Here is an 18,961-nt window from a genome sequence, read left to right as displayed (position 1 = left end):
ACCTACTGCCCTATCATGATTTATCTTGACTTTCATGGCCTTTCCAGTGTTCACCGTTATCGTGCATGAGAGCTTTACCTTTACTTGAAAAATGTAAGAGTAACACATGAGTTAAGTATTTTAAGAAATATTCCATAAGTCACTATACTGTTGGGTTAGCCATGCAATCATACACATAACATGATTGAGACCTATTTTAAAACCGTCACATGGTTTTAGACTCTTTCAAGTTCCAGGTAGGGTTGAATATGTGGTACTTCTCCACACATAGACCAACCAGGCGGGCTCGTACACATATCCCCTGGGCCAGACATGGTTGGGCTTAACGTGTTATACATTGCCAGATGCCATATAAAAGAAAAGACCCACATAATATCATGATAAACATGAATATCGAAGGTATGCGTATGTACTAACATAATATAACGGAGAAGTATCCCGATGCACATGATAATTTTCATTCATAACATAACATATATTTCATTTCCTTTCTCATTTCCCCCACAACATATTTCATATATGCATCATATATACATAGCGAACATCAGGTAATCTATCCCATAACTTTACATCGTAAGACATAACATTTCATTTCATTCATAACATAATGTAATGGATATCATATGATGACAATACAAAGAGCATATAAGCATCACATAATTAATATGGTACACGTAGGAGTCACAGGACATGCACCATCATACATCAATCAATTTGTTAACTCTAACAGTAAGGTCAATTACCTGATTAGTTTAAGTCCGATTCTTTTCATTGAAATTCAAGTAAACCTATATGAGCCTATGATATCATTTTCAAATTCGAATGGTACGTGTTTACCATTCTTTTCTTTTAATTATGTTCAAAGTAATTTAATTCATTAAAAAAAAAATCAAGTAGATAATTAATTCATAAACAAACAATAAGTAAAAAGATTTAAAATACATTAACTAGAAAGTAATTGAGCATACATATATTGATTCCAACTACATTTAAATTACTAAAGGAACAAACCCAACCTTTCTTCTATCTTCAAACAAACAAACAAACAAAGCTTGCAGGAGGACTGCAAATCTATCTTCATCTCCTTTCTCTTCTTTATTCACTTCTTAATCAAATCGCAATACGACTTTTCCTTCGACGACGATGTCGAGAGGGAAAAAAAATATGATATGCAGATGTGAAGAAGCCAACCCTTGGGGCTACCCGCTTCTAAAAACCAGATGGTGGCAACTCCTGTCACAAGGATACGCGCAATCGACCGCTTTCACAGTTGCTCGGTCGAAGTACCAGTCTCCTACAGCCAGAGCAATTGGCTGCACAATCACATTCATCAACATGTTAGAGATAGATACTCAAACTCACCTCCTTTTCGAATCATTCATGCCATATTATCTCACCTTGTTTCCGATGACGGGGGAATTGTCGCTGAACCACGTATCCTGTCGCTCGGTTTGGCAGTGAGCAAAACATGAATTAATAAACAATCCATTTTTGTAAGATTTTGAGAAATCCCTTACAGCATTCAACATTTGGTTCCTGAATCCTGTTGACAGAAACGTAGCCACAAATGCTTGTTTCAAACCCAGAACAATCGATAGCTTCATCAAATTCTATTCAGAGAAACTTACCTTGAAGAAATTGAATCTGAGGTTGGTTACATTTTGCATGATTCAGCCTACAATCATGCCAATACCCGGCCGGGTCGAGGGAAGGTGGGGCAAGACTAGATTGTATCTGTTTAGCAGCAAGAGAAACAGATCGTACCATCGGAACTCGATCGACCCGGGTTTAAAATAAACATTCTCACCACAGGAAAATATACCTACCTGCCAGGAATCGTATGCTGCGTTGACAAGAAACAGTGGCGTTTTGATTCCAGCGATTATGTTTTGTGGGAAGAAACACTGAATAATTATCGAAGGTTTAGCACGATTCATCAACGTATCAATGGCAGCTTAGAACATGAAGTTCTAAATATATTGGGACTGGTAAATTAGATATCGAAAGACTTACCGAAGTTGGATCGAGATGGTTTGTACAAAAGGATGGCAGATTCCTTTTAGCTCCCTGCAACAATTAAGCTCAAATAAAAAAGCATAACCATTTCATAGTGAAGGAAGACAGTGTTTCTATAAGCTAATACTCATTATCCTCATTATCCTAACGGATGGAAGAATACGTGCTAGATCCGTTTTTAACCCGATGCTAGGTTAGGCACATTTCAACTTATCTCATACGACAATAGTGTGCTTGAACATTTGGTGATCAAACAAACTCGTAAAATTATAACACCCGTTGTGGCAACCATAAGTTTGAACTCAATCCCTCGTGTTCCTTCACTATCCCGCTTCCCGGGATGGTTGATGACGACAATTACTACTTCCAACTTCACAAAACGTCCTGATTTCAATATTGAATTATCCTCCTCTGTGTTTCCAAAATCTAACTCAAATAGGATAGCTTAAATGGTCTACAAGAGGAAGAGCTCAAAGAGATATAAAGAATGTATGACTCCTAATGTAAGGGCCCAAGCTCATCGCTAGCAGATATTATCCTTTTCCGACTTTCCCGCAAAGTTTTAAAACGCGTCTACTAGGGAGAGGTTTTCACACCCTTATAAAGAATGTTTTGTTCTCCTCCCCAATCGATGTGAGATCTCACAATTCACCCCCTCCAAGGCCTAGCGTCTTCGCTGGCACTCGTTCCATTCTCCAATCGATGTGGGACCGCCCAATCCGCCCCCCTTTGGGGCCTAACGTCCTTACTAGCACACTGCCTCGTGTCCACCCCCGGGACTCTTCGCTAGCACATCACCCAGTGTCTAGCTCTAATACCATTTGTAACAGCCCAAGCCTAATGCTAGCAGATATTGTACTCTTTGGGCTTTCCCTTTCGGGGAACCCCCTCAAGGTTTTTAAAACGTGTCTACTAGGGTGAAGTTTCAACTCCCTTATAAAGGATACTTCATTCTCCTCTCCAACCAATGTGGGATCTCACACTTAACTTCAAGTGTACTACTCCTCAAGGGGAGTTATTGAGGGTTACTTTTTAATATTACTAAACTGATTGATAGAACAAGAAAATATGAACCGCTAAATTGAATAATTTTGTACCTGATAGCTCACCACACCACCAAATAAGTTCCTAATAGAATGCCCACCAGATATATCAGCCCTGCAGTTCCATGAACAACCAATGAATACTAGAAGCATCTAATATTAAGCCATGGCTATTGATCTTTTAAAACAGCTATCGGTAACGTTCAAGAGCATTTACACGTCAAGGAATAGTCCAGCATCACTCAGACACTTCACTTTAGTATTACTAGGAAACAAGCCTCGAAACTCATCACAGTGTAGAATTGATGCCAAACCTCCCGCTGAGCAGCCAGAAAGCAAGGCCTGAAACATGAACGTGATGAATCAGAATCAATGAATAAGCAAGCATCGATAATGTGGCTAGTAAACTAGACCTGTTTCGCAAATCGCATTCCCTTGGCCCTCAATTCTTCCATTGCAGCCAACCAAATCCGCTGTCCTCTAAATTGCAACTGTTCAGCCTATAAAAGTTCAAGTGGGGAAAGGATTTATGTCATTTTTAAGCCTTAATATCTTGTTATTGTTACAAGGGTAAGCAGAAAAACACTAAAGCAGCTTTCGAACCGCAGTGGGCAACGATAGCACGGCAGTCCCTGATCTATGTCTAGACCATCTAGAGAGATAGATATGTAAATAAATATTTCACAAACCTTGGTCTCAGAATCCCCAGTGAACGAGGCGCCATCACAGTAACGAACCTTTACTCTGTTCCAGTTAAAAAAATCTAGAATCCAAAGAAGAACATTGTAATTGTTCCTGTATCAAACATGACGAAAAATAAAGATTATACAAAAAAAATCAAGAGAAAGAAAGAAACCAGGATTTTCTTCAGCTTTGTTGCTCAGAATTCCTGTAAATGGTATTTGCTTCTCCATAAATCTCGACGATCCACGCCTCGTATTCTTCCGGTAGACACAATTCCTTCTATTATTACACCATCCACCCCCCTGCCAAAATTGAGATATCAAGTTTCAACATCACAGCCAACATTAAGATCCTGATCCTGAGCATATTGGTATAATGTCCCATCTTGGAAATTGAAGATTTTAAGATACTAATAGTTCTTGTTCAATATTCAGAGTCCAGAGAGGTTCAAAAGTTTCAAAATCAAGAATCCTAAGCATATTACCTCCAATTGCACAAGCCAGCTATTAGCTCCCGACCCATATCCACGGTGCAAGTGATATCCAGGCAATGTGCCATCCAAACAGACTGCACAGGGCAAAGAACAAACACATACACACACACACACACACACAATAAAGAGAAGTTAATGAATATTTTGAAATCATCACTACAAAAGGAATAAAAAAAGGTAGCTGATAAAGAATAGGAAGAGGGTAAAGTAGAATGCAAGCAAAGGATATAGAATAAATCAGACAAAGATGTCCTCAAATATCACTCCAGCAAGACAAGAACAAGAACCGGCAAATCAAAACCCCATCAACAAATCTAAAATAGGTAAGGCAAAAAAGGGTGAAATAAGAAGGGGACCTGCTCGTTTTGCATCAGCTCCATAAATGAGAGTGAGAGGCACCATGAGAGGAGTAGCGGTGACAGCAAAGGAAGCTTCATAAGAATCAAAGAGCGATGAATCAGAGAGATTAAATGGGTAAAAGGCATGAACCCATTTGGTAAAAGCCATTGATAAGAGAAACCCAAGAAGCAAAAGCTTAGCCATGGCTGTGCTGCTCTGTTCCTTCCCTGGTAAGAAGAGAGCAAAAAGAGGAAGAAATGGGGAAAGCAAAAAAGCGGAAAAGAGCAAAGGGTGAGTAGAAGAAGAGCGGGAAAAGGGGGTTTGAAAGCAAGCCGCGTGAAGCTGGGAAATGATTGAGATGAAAAGGTTTAGGGTTTAGAAAACAGAGGAAAACAGAGGAAAATGCAGGTGGAGAAGCGGAGAAGCGGAGAAGGAAGGGAAGGGGAGAAGACGAGAGATTAGCGGAGGAAGAAGGTTTGCCGGGGTTTTATGACGACCGGCACGCCTGGAATCTCATGCATTCCAAAGGATTTTTAGCTTTGGCGGAGGGTAAAGCTAAAAGCACCAGCGGGTAAAGCACCGGATGTCACAAACAATTCCTGACCGTGGGATCGGAAGAGCCAATACCATACGCCACCACACTCATTCCGTCATCGGTGACGTCGGTGGAATCCTATTTAGCAACAATATTTACACACAAATAATAAATTAATTAATTCAAGTACTGTTTTTTTTTTTTTTAAATCTTAAATTTTGCTGTATTTAATTACTTTCATGAAACTAAAAAATTTGTACGTTAAAAACAATTAAAACTAAACACCTTAAATTTATATTATTTCAATTCAATCTTAACAGAATTATAACAAATCATAAACAGAATTTTATTTCACGTGCTCAACTCCTTGCCTCAAACATGTATTTGGTCCAAAGTTAAGTTTGGGTCTATAACAGCTCATCGAGCCAGGTTGACATATTTTGAAGGCTAAATTAACAAAAATATTTTTAAAGTTTATATTTCGTCTAAAAATACTCCTAATTTAAAAAATACCTTAAATAATATTTTTAACTGTAAGAATTTTATTGAAAATATTAAAAAAATTAAAAGATATTTTTTAAAAAACAAAATACAAAATTAAAAAATATTTTTAAATCTTGTGTCAAAGTATATAAATAAGTGGGCGATAAGTGAAGTGAGAAACAGGGAATCACATGATAACAGCCGTGAAGTCCGCCGCATACAATAAATTATAGTGTCTGTCTCGCACTCAGCCTCCTTTTCTTTTTCTTTTTTAATAAAATAATAATAATAATAATAATTTTATAATTAAAAAAAGTTGTAGGAGACCACTGTCTGGATTGGATTCTTCCTGGCACGTAATTAAATAAAATAAAAATAAAATAAAAAAATGTTGTAATTTATGTAAGATCCAATCTCCCGTTTGCCTTAATATTTTCAGACCAGAAAAATGCAATATTATATTTACCATAACAAACCAATATTCCAAATAATTATTTTCACGTGTTTATTGCTTCCATTTACATCTACCGCTACTTTTTTTTTTTTTTTACTTATTTATTTATTTTCCATTTTTAAATAAATAATAGTTAAATAAGTCATTAAATTTTTTTAAAGAATTTTCATAAAATTTACCCGTCACTACAAAATTGTAAGTAATGTCTAATGTGTAACGTCAACTTATCCGGAACCTCATTCGCGACGTTACTGTTAGCTAATTTTGAAATTTCTATTGTAACTTCATCTGAATAAGAAGAAAGTCGATAATTAAATTCAAATATTAAATTTGTGAATTTTGTTGAGTTGAATTAAAAAAATCTTTTAAATTAATTCGAAATTTAATATGGGTTGAACTGATGACTTGAATGGATGACTAACGTCAAATATTCCTAATATTCTTAACATCATCAGTTACAAACGTCAAATATTCTTAATATTCATAATAAATTTAAAAAAAAAAAAGTGTAACTCGTGTCTCAATTAGAGAGTCCAATCCACCGTTAGAGAGTCCAATCCACCGACATATGCCTTTGTTTGTACTCATTAACCTTCACATATGCCTTTGTCTTCTTCTCTGGGTGGCCACTACAATTCCTTGACCCAGGCGTGTCTAACTATGGTCTTCTTTATGTAGTTCCAAATGAAAGTTGGTGATCTTCTAATAACCAATCAATGGAGATAAGAATGAGATTCCTTTCATGCTTTTGTTTTATTAATACCGTTACACGAACACGACTCTTCACAATGGTATGATATTGTCCACTTTCAACATAAGTTTTCTTGGCTTTGCTCTGGAGTTCTCGAAAGGCCTTGTACTAATGGAGATACTATTCCTTAATTATAAATTCATGATCATCCCCTAAATTAGTGGGACTTTCATCATCCAAAACATTTGCCTTCAATGCTAAGAAAATATCTTTTTATGTTGTTTTCATCTGCGGTCTCTGCCACCTTTTCAGTATTTACCATCATCTGTGTATGGAAATTTTAACTTTACTTAAAAAATATAAAGGTGGTAAGTGGTTTGACTATTTTAAGAAATACTCAATAAGTCATGTAATGTTGGAGTTAGTAATGCAATCACAAACATAACATGATTAGAACCTATCTTTTAAAACCATAACATGACCTAAGGCTCTTTCCAGTTCTAGGTAGGGTTGGATGTGTAGGACAAACTTCGGAGGTCGCCACAACAAAAAATCCACAGTCGCCGGTGAGACCGAAAAATTTGGAGTTTTCGTTCTCACACGAGCCTTGCCAAACTTTGGGGGTCACCACAACAACAGACCCCAATCCTCAGCCAAACCGCCTACAAAGAAGAAAACGAAAAAACGTGAGAGTTTGAGGAAGAAACCAACGACGCTCCGGCGAAGCCAAATCGTACGAAATCGACTTCAAAACCTCTAGTCCACACCACGAAAACAATCCCAGAGACCTTTACACACACTAAGGATAGATTTCGACGTTTCTCACACGTCGTACACTGTCGGAGAAGGAAGACAAAACATCGAGTTTTTGGACCTTCTCAAATCTGATAGTGTTAGGTCCTAACGAACCAAACAAACACCATAAAAGGGATTAGGGGGAGGAGAAGACTCGGAAACGGAGGAAAAAGGACGTCGGAACGACGTAATCGAGGAGAGAGAGAGAGAGAGACACCAAAAAGTTTCGCTGTTAATTGGGCGAAGGAGACGAAGTCCGACCGAGATCTAGACCCGTGACCCGCAAGCCCAATCCAATACCGACACGGACAGCCCAAACCCACTCAGCCCAACGAAATAACCTAGGCTCGGTCCACTGCCCGCAGTCAACCCAGACTCGCAGTTGCAACCCGAAAACCCGCGCCTCAGCCCAACTTTGGCTAGCACACGCGGTCGCTTCTGGTAGCGCCACATGGCAGCATCTGGTACAAAACTCCCCTCAGCTTCGGCGACTTAGTTGGCTCCCGCGACTTATTCGGCTCAGGAATCCTATTTCCGACCTGTTCGGCACCATTCCGACCCTCCCTAACTTGATTTCAACCCCATTTAAGGTAAAATAGATCATTTTAAGACCGTATTTCACAAAGTTGAAATTTAATTATGTTTGTGAAATACTAACGAAGGTGTCGAATGATCCAATAGGAACTAACCACCAACGGAAGCGTAGGACGTATACGAGGAGCTAGGAGCTTATGTTTATATTTTAGGGAGTAATTCGGCTAAGGCTTACCAAGTAAGTGGCTCACCCGTTGTAGGTTACGCGTTGTATGTTGTATGTTGACACGTGCCCGTGGATTCGCACGTGTCATTAAATTGTGTACTAGACTGTTATACTTGATTAAGTACGCTTGTGAAATGTGAATGTATGTTGTTTAGTAAGTTGTGATGTGTTGTGCTTATGACGTTTATGACATGTCTGGATGATTCTAGCATGAATGGTACTATAATTTTGAATGTAAACAGCATGAAATCACGATAAACTACATGAAATGTAACCCCGTTAGGATTATGTATGATACGTAGACTGAAAAACGAGAAATGATATGTTAAGCATGAAAGATGATAACGGGGTTATATTCATTAATTATAAAAGTAGAAATATTGGAGACATCATGCATTATGTGTGCTCATGCATTGGGGGGATACCCCTATTCCATCACGAGGGTACGGACGCGTACACCCAAGGGCAGGGGTACGATCGTTATGTTTTACATAGCGTTGTCGTGACGGTTACTAATTCTAACGGGTGTCCGACCTAAGGAGCTCCGAGAGTATGCTCGCCGGACCAGAAAAGTGGCCCAGTGGTGTGCGAACTGACTGGTGAACCCATACTCGCACATATGGGTTGTGTGTAGAGTATATGGTACACGTCCAAATTACCCGTTAAGATAGCACCGTACGAAGATAGATTGAAAGATAGGTCCCATCATCTCATTTGCATGTGATTGTTGCATAACCCTGATAGGGTCACTTACTGAGTATATTCTAGAAATACTCAAGCCTCGTGCTACCACATTTTCAGATAAAGGAAAGGCACCCATGTGAGACCGACGGTAGCATCGCACATTCGGGGATTGAGGCACATGCATAGAATAATTGTTTTCCATTCGTAGTATAGGTTGAATTTCATTTGCATTCATAGTATAGGTTAGTATAGGTTGAATCCCCGTTTGCATCATTAGTATATGTTAGTATAGGTTTCATTGTAATCGCATTAATAAATCATAGGTTAGTATAAAACATTTATTTCAGAGTTGTTTTTCCTTTCTTTCCCTTGTATTCGTTATTCATGACGTAATAAAAGACAAACTGATGTCAGTTATGATAAGAGCTCATTAAAAGTAAATTCCGCGTTTAAAATATAGTAATGACCTTCGATTAAATAAGTAAAAATTTAGGGTCGTTACATAATATGACTACATAGTGATCAATTTCATTTTCAACGTGACATAATGGATATCACATGCATACATATCATAGCATCATATGTCATACATAAAACACATACACATAGTACAAATAATATGGTGTATATAGGAGCTACAACGCATCCACCATCGGTAAACAAATAGATTTTTGGAATAATAATAATAATAAATAATAACATTTAAGGAGTTGTCGTACCAACCTCGAGCCACGAGGGTTCGATCTTTATTCTCGGGTAAGGAAACGAAGAGTCGGTTCGGGTCGGATTCTATTTTTCCGCATCCGAATATCCACGAAGTCACGCCTCAGCCTGAAACTTATGGCCCGAACTCCCAATCACGGCCCAAGCGAAGACGTCGGCCCAGTTGAAAACGACCCGCCGCCCCAGCGAACCGACCCAAAGACCCGCGTTTCGACCCGATTACGGCTGCCTTCTTCAGCGCCACACGTGGTCAGCATGTGATTAGCTCTAAGCTGCGGCTCCTCTCGACTTGGCCGACGATTCCCAACTTGGCTTCAATCCGTCCTTGGCTCGGCTTTCGTCGTTTTCGCTCAGCTCGGCTTAGCAGCTCGATTTCTCGGCTTAGGTGGCTCGGTATACAAATAATACACCGTTTCCTAGGTTTCCGACCATCCTGAAGTCATTTTTGACCTTATATAAGGCATTTGAGGTAAGCATGTTCAATTAGTTTTAGGGCTTATATTGGAATTAGTCATCATGTTAGCCGGGTTAAGTTATTATTAGGCCCTAAATAAGTTATATGAATTGTTATAGGTGAGAATTAGACATTGAAATATAGTTTCGAGGCGACTAACAAATTATTAGGGACTTCCGCCCATGCCAACCAAATAAGTGGTCTTACAGTTGGAGTTAGATCATTGTTTGATGTCCACGCCCTATAGCTTTTGTATGTACCATATTATATATGCAACACTTATATGTTCTTTGTTTTTTCATGAGAGGTATGCCACGTATACATGTATATCAATTACATTATTTTTACGAATGAATTGAAATGTCAAGAATGAAATGTTTTACATTTGAAGTTTTGTGATGGAACATGACATGTTTTTCATGCGTACATGTTGCATACATGAATTATGTTATGATAGTACGAACGCGTACGTTCGATATTTATGTTCGTCATGGCATCCGGTGATGTGTAACGCGTTGTATCTGACCAAGTCAGGCCTAGGGTGTATGTATACGAGTCCACCTGGTGGGCCCATGTGCGTGTACGTGGGCCATGTATAGAGAAGTACCATGCATCCAATATTGTCTGGAACTAGAAAGAGCCAAAGGTTATGTTATGTTTATAAAAGATAGGTCTCACTCATGTATTGTGTGCGTTTACATATCTAACCTCAACAGTGGCGTGACTTACTGAGTATTTCATAAAATACTCAAGCCATGTGCTACCCTTAAATTTTCAAGTAAAGATAAATCTCGTATGCAAGAATGACTGTGAACGTTGGGAAGGCCATGGAAGTTAGAATATGGCATAACAAGGCAGTTGATATGTAAGTCCATGGTCTTATTTTAAAGATGTTTATTATGAATGCCTGCGTATGTAACTTAAGCATGCATGAGTTGACGTCATTTAATTAGGTTAAGAAAATTAGGGGTGTTACACCATCATACATCCTAACTCCAACGGTATAGTCACTTACTTGATTAACTTACACTAGTATCACCAATTTATCCTTAATAAAAATTCAATTTTGTCAGGTGAAATTCAAGTCAAGCCACATGAACCCATGACATCAACTTCAAGTTCAAAATTTTCAAAATTCTGCAAAACTAATTCTCTGAATTTTACGGTGGTCCATTGGTTAAACTTCATGTAAACATTAGAGACGAATTTACTTACTGTAACGTCCAATCCTTCCTTAAATTTCTACCGGCATCTAAATAATCGCTATAGTGAGGCAAAATTATTTACCTGGAGAATCTCGAAAGAGTTTTGCGTCAATGAGTTTTGCTTGATGAGGGTTGGACAGGGAGACGGGTTGGGAGAGGATATTGTAGAAGTTTGGGAAATCAGTTTTTTTTAATAACTATCATTAAAAAATTGCTTTTTCGATTAGGCCACTGAAAAGAAATGTGCACATTGTTGGCATAGAAACTTAATAGTTAAGTGTGTTTTGCTTGAAGCAATTCGATGTTGGGTGACCTCTTGAGAAGTTTTCCTAAGATGCATGTAAGTGGAGACAAAGTATGTTAGAAGGACTCGGTTTGTGGGTATAGTCTTGACTCCAAGAAGTGAGGAGTAAGTAATGTGACCATGTCACATGGGATGTAAAAGAATGTCGGGGCCATCAAATGTCGAATTCAAATTCCAAATCCTGGCATAGGTCGTGAAAGTAAATAAATTTCAAACAAATCACCCGATTTAACTTCCAATATCATTTATAAATCTCCAAACACATAAATAAAAAACAATGTAGAAACAAAAACATGATGGCACGGACTCCACAACACAGGCATCCGTCGAACCGAACTCATGAAATTAATGAGTAATTGCCACAAGACATTTTCATAAACTACACGTGACATTTAAGGCATGCGAAGTCCCATAATTGATTTTCAGTAACACGCAATCACATAAACATATATTAAACATATATGACACAAATCACCTCAAGATAGACATACATGCCTAATCGAGCTCTAAAATCATCCAATAGAAAAGTAATTTATTTTCGAGGTGCTGGTCCTAAAGTTTGTTCCTTCCTCGAACTTCCTTAATCCAAGTCGTAAAAAATCATTCTTATTCAAAGCGTATAGCCTTAAACCAAACAAAAGCTAGGAAAAATTAACCTTTAGAATCAAATTTAATTGAACTCTACGGAATTGAATGTTGAACAAAGCATCGGCCTCAACGTGTGCGACCAATGCGCCTGAACTCAAGGTCGCCTCTCAACGAGGGAATAAGAACAATATTTTCACTCATTCTTTTAAATTATTCTGAAATTATTTCCGTTTAAATCTTATTTTAGTTCGAAAATTTATAAATTTTCTTTATTAGCCCTTGAATTTTTAATCTTTTAGCTCATAAGTAATTTAAGCTTGCCATTAATTTATGAAAATTAAAATAAAGGCAAGAATCAAAATAATTTTGAAAGAGTAGGAACTAAAATATTTTAAAATTTTAGGATCCCAAACCGAACAAACTTAAAAATTTAGTTTAAAACCAGAAATAGTAACAACATTGTCAAAATAAAACCTTAACACAATGTTTGACCCCAAATAGTAACAACATCGAAAATAAAACTTTAAAACAATGTTTGAGTGCAGACATGAAAAGTCAACATTGAAAACAATGCAAACTACTCTTCTATCTCAACTTCCATGATCATTCCAGCATTCACCGTCATCTGTGTAGGAGCACTTTACGTTTACCTAAAAAGAATAAGGTACCAGGTGGCTTGAGTATTTTCAGAAATACTAATAAGTAACCCTATTGTTGTGGTTGGGTAATGCAAACACACACATACTTGATGAGACCTATCCTTTAAAACCGTCACATGGTCTTAAGCTCTTTCAGTTTCGGACAGGGTTGGATGTGTGGTACTTTTCCACCCATGACCTACATACTCACACATGGATTTACCAGGCAGGATCGTATATGGACCCCTGGGCCTAGATAGGTCGGCCGCAATGTGCTAACGCATCGTTGGACGCTATAGAAAAGGAAAGGTTCACATGATACAGGGAAAACATAAATATCGAAGGTATGCGTCCGTACTAACATAACATAACAAGCAAGTATCTTGATGCACATGACACACAAAGATGCATGAGGTCCCCATGATTTAATTTCATAGTATGTCATCAAATCATTTCTCCCTCACATACGTATGTAAACTGCAGAATTGGAGCGGGGATGTGTTGTGTGACTGAGGGTGTGAGAATGACGCTTAAGAAGGGATGTGGGACAGTTGACTCCGCAAAAATAGCGTCTTGTCAAAAATGTCGTGATTATCGGAAAGGTTTAAAGTTTTTTTTTTTAAATCAAAATAACTATTGAAACAGCTATAGGTGTTTCTTGTTGAATAAACTTAAAATGCTAAATGTTAATTTTAATTAATTTGTTAGGAGAATTTAATTTAAAAAGTGTGAAAGAAAAGGTCAAGAGCATGTGTAGGAATAACGATAGGTTTATGTTTATGGGTGGCTCTCTCACCTGTTATTAGAGATAGAAAAATTTATAAATACCTAGTGGTTGTATCGAGAGCAAAGGAAAAAACAGAGAAGTAATAGAAAAGTTTTTTATTTTTTATTTTTTATTTTTTGGATAAACTTAGTGTTCTTTGTCTCTTTGTCTCTTCACCCTCGACATCTCCTTCACAAATACGCGAGTAGTATTTTCACAAATTAGTATCAAAGCATTCTATTGTTAGTGTGTGTGAGATTTATTTAACAAATTGGTATCAGAGCCAATGGCGAATGTCATGGGTCAAATGCCGCTACCACGATTAACGAAGACAAACTATGAGAATTAGAGCATCCAAATGAAAGCTTTTCTCGGTTCTCAAGATGCATGGGAGGTGGTTGAAGAAGGTTTCGAAGAACCAAAAGATACCACGGGTTATACGGCGGCACAAAAAAAAGGTGTTGAAAGAATTGCGATCAAAGGATAAGGCGGCATTATACATGTTGTTCCGAGCTGTTGACGAGTCGGGTTTTGAGAAGATCGCTAGTGCAAAGGAACCAACCGAGTCAAGCAAGTGCGTCTCCATACTCTTCATGGCGAGTTTGAGAGCATGAAGATGAAGGAGTTAGAAAATGTATTTGACTACATCACGCGTGTACAGACTGTGGTAAACTAACTCAATCGAAACGGAGAAATGTTACATGGGACGTGGGTTGTGGAGAAGATCTTGAGGTCATTAACCAAAAACTTCGAGAATGTTGTATGTGCGATAGAAGAGTCAAAGGACCTAGCAACGTTCATGGTCGATGAGCTCGCCAGTTCTCTCAAGGCACACGAGCAATGTAAGAAGAAGGAGGAAACACTCGATCAAACACTTCAAACTAAGGCATCAATCAAAGATGAAAAGGTACTCTACTCTCAAAATTTTCAAGGTAGAGGTTGTGGTCGTGGAAGTCGCGGAAATGGTCGAGGTGGTCAAGGCAGTAGTAATGAAGGATACTATGAGAGACAGCCAAGCCAATCAAATTGGCGTAGAAGAGGACGCAGTTGAGGAAGAGGCAGCCGATCAATCTATTCCAACATTCATTGCTATAAATGTCACAAATATGGTCACTATGCGAATGATTGTAACTCCAACAAATGTTACAATTGTGGTAGAATGGGGCATGTTGCAAAAGATTGTCGAGCCGATAAAAAGGTGGAAGGAGCAACCAACCTAGCCTTGGAAGACGTAACAAATGAAGGTCTTCTCTTGATGGCTCAGAATGAAGACAACATCAACAACGATACTCTGTGGTACCTCGACTCAGGGGCAAGCAACCATATGTGCGGTCACGAGTACCTATTCAAAGAGATGCAAAACATTGAGGATGGTCATGTGTCATTTGGAGATGGATCAAAGGTGGAGGTCAAAGGCCGAGGTACGATACATTTCTTACAAAAGGATGGTTTAATATGGTCAATCTAAGATGTTTATTACGTACCAGACCTCAAGACCAACATATTGAGTATGAGGCAACTCACAGAGAAAGGTTACTCGATATTCTTAAAAGACCGTCTGCTACACCTAAAGGACAAGCAAGGGCGTTTGGTTACTCGAGTCGAGATAGGAAGAAATTGGATGTACAAACTGAATTTAAGAAGCATACGAGAAAATTGTTTGCGAGTCAACGTAGAAGACAAGGCATCACTATGGCATCTTCGCTTTGGTCACCTACATCATGGCGGCCTAAAAGAGTTAGCAAAGAAGAATATGGTGCATGGCCTACCCAACATGGATTTTGAAGGAAAATTCTGTGAAGAATGCGTGCTTAGCAAGCATGCGAGAATCTCAATTCAAAAGAAGGCTGAATTTTGGGCTAAACAACCTCTTGAGTTGATTCATACAGATATATGTGAACCAATTACCCCCGAGTCTTTCTGTGGAAAAAGATATTTTATTTCTTTTATCGATGATTACTCACGAAAAACTTTGGCTTACTTTCTGAAAGAAAGATCCGAGGCATTCGAGGTGTTCAAAAAGTTCAAAGTGATGGTGGAGAAGGCAAGTAGTAGACACATCAAAGTTGTACGCTCCGATAGAAGTGGTGAGTATACTTCGACGACTTTCATGGAGTATTGCGAGGAGCAAGACATAAGGCGATTTCTAACCGCACCGTACACCTCTCAACAAAATGGTGTGGCTGAGAGAAAGAACTGGATCATTCTCGACATGGTTCGATCAATGCTCAAAAGCAAAAGGATGCAAAAGAAATTTTGGGCAGCAGCCGTGCAATGCGCCATCTACGTACAAAATCGATGTTCACATGCGAAGTTAGATGATCAAACACCACAAGAGGCTTGGAGCAGACAAAAGCCTACAATCTTTCATCTCAAAGTATTCGGTAGTGTGGCTTATGCTCACGTACCGGATCAATGAAGAACGAAGCTCGAAGACAAAAGCAAAAGGTATAGTTTTATTGGATATGATGAGAAGACAAAAGGATACAAGCTACTTGACCCGACAAGCAAGATGGTGATAGTGAGTCGTGATGTGTGAGTAAATGAAGCAAGTGAATGGGATTGGAACAATTCGACGGAAGTTAATATCGAAGTTGGAGAATCATCAATCTATGCACCAACATGTGCACCAACAGACTCAGAAATTTTCGATGATGAAGAAGAACCACAACAACCCTAAATGCGAAGTTTACAAGACTTGTATGATTCAACAAACAAGGTACATCTTGTATGTCTTCTGGCAGATGCTGAAAATATCAGCTTATAAGAGGCGGTGCTAGACAAGATGTGGCAAACTGTCATGGATGAGGAGATTAAATTGATTCTCATCGCAACAATACATGAGAGTTGACAGAATTACAGGAAGGAAGTCAGCCCATAGGTGTGAAGTGGGTATTCAAGAAAAAGATGAATGCTCAATGCAAGATAGAGCGGTACAAGGCACGACTTGTTGCAAAGGGATACAAGCAATAGGCGGGAATCGACTATGACGAAGTGTTTGCTCCCGTTGCAAGAATGGAGACAATCCGATTGCTCATTTCCTAAGCAGCTCAATTCAAATGGTCGATCTTTCAAATGGATGTCAAGTTGGCATTCTTGAATGGTGTGCTTGAAGAAGAAGTCTACCTCGAACAACCACCCGGGTACATGAAAATCGGAGAAGAGAAGAAGGTACTAAAATTGAAGAAGGCGCTTTACAGGTTGAAGCAAGCACCGAGAGCATGGAATACTCGTATCGATACATATTTCAGGGAGAACGGGTACAAGCAATGCCCCCACGAGCATGCACTTTACACAAAGAAATGTGGAGGTAATGTGATACTTGTTGCTCTTTATGTCAATGACCAAATCTTTTCAGGCAACAATGATGAAATGATAGAAGAGTTTAAAAGCACAATGACACGAGAATTTGAGAGGATAGACTTGGTCTTGTTGAAGTTTTTCCTTGGTTTGGAGGGAGAGACGGGTATTTTTATATCACATGAGACATGCAAAGGAGATTTTGAAGAAGTATGTAACGACCCAAAAAAAACATAATAATAATAATTAAATAATTAAAATAATATTTTCCTTAAACTACCCCACTCACCCCTCTTCCTCTCCCAACTATCTCTCCTCAACCAACTCATCCGTCAAAATCCGAAATCAGAATAAAGATTCATCTGTGGTTCCTACAAAGAAAAAAGTACAAATTAGAATACAAGATTCATCTGTGATTCCTACAATGAAAAAAAAAAAAAAAACCGACAACCAGATTTACAACGGGAGTTAGAGATTTAATTATTGGAGAGAGATCTTGCTTTGTTATTAGTGTAAGTCATATTTCAAATCTCTTTTTCATTTATCCTATCAGAATTATCAGAATCAGATTTCCTTTCCTTTTGTCTAATCATTCAAAATCAGATCTATTGTTCCTCGCCATTTATTTTGATTTTGGTTATTAGGTTATAGAAAATGAACTATAACTGAGGTTAATAAATAAAAATAAAATACAGACCAGAGCAGAATGGAAGATAAGAAGTAAATACAGAACAAAGACGAAAGAAAAGATTAGGTTTTAAAAAAAAAATTAAATAAGAAAGGAAAGATTTGGGAAGAAGAATTTATACCTGATATCTGTGAAATTGAATGATAACAGAATGAAAGAAAGAAAAAAAACCCGAAGGTAAAACAAGAGAAAGGAAAGATCTTGAAAGAAAATTAATTAGAATACAGAAAAAATACAGACATTGTTAACAAAATCCGAAGAAAAGACTATATATATATATATAAGCCAAATACGGTAAACAAAATCAAAAGAAAGAAAGACAAGAAGGAATGCAGAGAAAAGAAAAAAAAAAAAGAAAAAAAAAAAGAAAGAGACAAAATCAAAAGGAAAGAAAGAAAAGAAGAAATGCATAGAAAAGAAAAAAATAATAATAAAGAGAGAACTAAGAGTAAATATAGAGAAGCCAAAATACAAAATCGAAAAAAAAAATAAAGAGAAAGAGAAATAAAAGGGAAGAGTTGGGAGTAAGAATAGATCGGAATTGACCAAATGATTAATAAGAATTGNAATAAAGAGAAAGAGAAATAAAAGGGAAGAGTTGGGAGTAAGAATAGATCGGAATTGACCAAATGATTAATAAGAATTGATTAAAAATTGGTTAAGAATATGTCTTGAACAAAAATTGAGAAAAAGCCGAGCACAGGAAGAATATCAAAAGACAAGAAAATAGCCACTCGAAATAAAAAATAGAAAATGAAATCTTAATATAAATAGAATATATATATATAATATGTATATATATTTAGATGTATATTATAACGTTCCAAGACTTTATCCATGCAAAGTCTTTAATGCTCGCATGAAGTTTAGCACATGAACCATGGTAGGAGTTAGAGAATTGAACATGAAATTGATGCCATGGATTCATATAGGTTGGCTTGGATACAAAGGGAAAAGTCGAACTTTCATTAAGGATAAATTGGTGACACCCGTATAAGCTAACCAGGTAAGTGGCCTTATTATAGGATAGGCTAAAAATTGTATGAGTTACGATGATGTATGAACTATGTCGTACGATGCGGTGTATGACTTATGATGATGTATGAGTTATGATGATGTGTGGATTAAGATACTTGATGATGTGCTCAGTATATATATATTTTGATGAATGTCGTACTTGATATGTTTGATGCACTTTGTGCCAATATGATGAGTATGATGATTGCGTGACATTTACCTTAATATGATGATGTTTTTCATATTGAGCATGCTATATGATGATGAGTGCCATACTGCATCATGTCGTTAGATCGACATA

The 18,961-nt window shown here is 37.7% G+C and overlaps 1 protein-coding gene across 1 annotated transcript; it reads right to left on the bottom strand.

The window, feature by feature from the left end:
• Positions 1 to 920: 920 nt before the first annotated feature.
• On the bottom strand, positions 921 to 5,096 carry LOC111793775 (pectin acetylesterase 10). The gene is made up of 12 exons (XM_023675810.1): positions 4,593 to 5,096; positions 4,228 to 4,310; positions 3,916 to 4,045; positions 3,749 to 3,822; positions 3,473 to 3,559; positions 3,277 to 3,401; positions 3,114 to 3,174; positions 2,014 to 2,067; positions 1,827 to 1,904; positions 1,629 to 1,734; positions 1,398 to 1,543; positions 921 to 1,313 (listed from the first exon to the last, which is right to left on the bottom strand). The coding sequence occupies exons 1-12, from the start codon at positions 4,777 to 4,779 to the stop codon at positions 1,200 to 1,202; spliced, it is 1,245 nt and encodes a 414-aa protein (XP_023531578.1). The 5' UTR covers positions 4,780 to 5,096; the 3' UTR covers positions 921 to 1,199.
• Between the last annotated feature and the right edge of the window lie 13,865 nt (positions 5,097 to 18,961).

The sequence above is a fragment of the Cucurbita pepo genome, chromosome LG04, assembly GCF_002806865.2.
Source record: "Cucurbita pepo subsp. pepo cultivar mu-cu-16 chromosome LG04, ASM280686v2, whole genome shotgun sequence".
NCBI lineage: Eukaryota > Viridiplantae > Streptophyta > Magnoliopsida > Cucurbitales > Cucurbitaceae > Cucurbita > Cucurbita pepo.
This window is presented reverse-complemented; position numbering and strand designations above follow the sequence as displayed.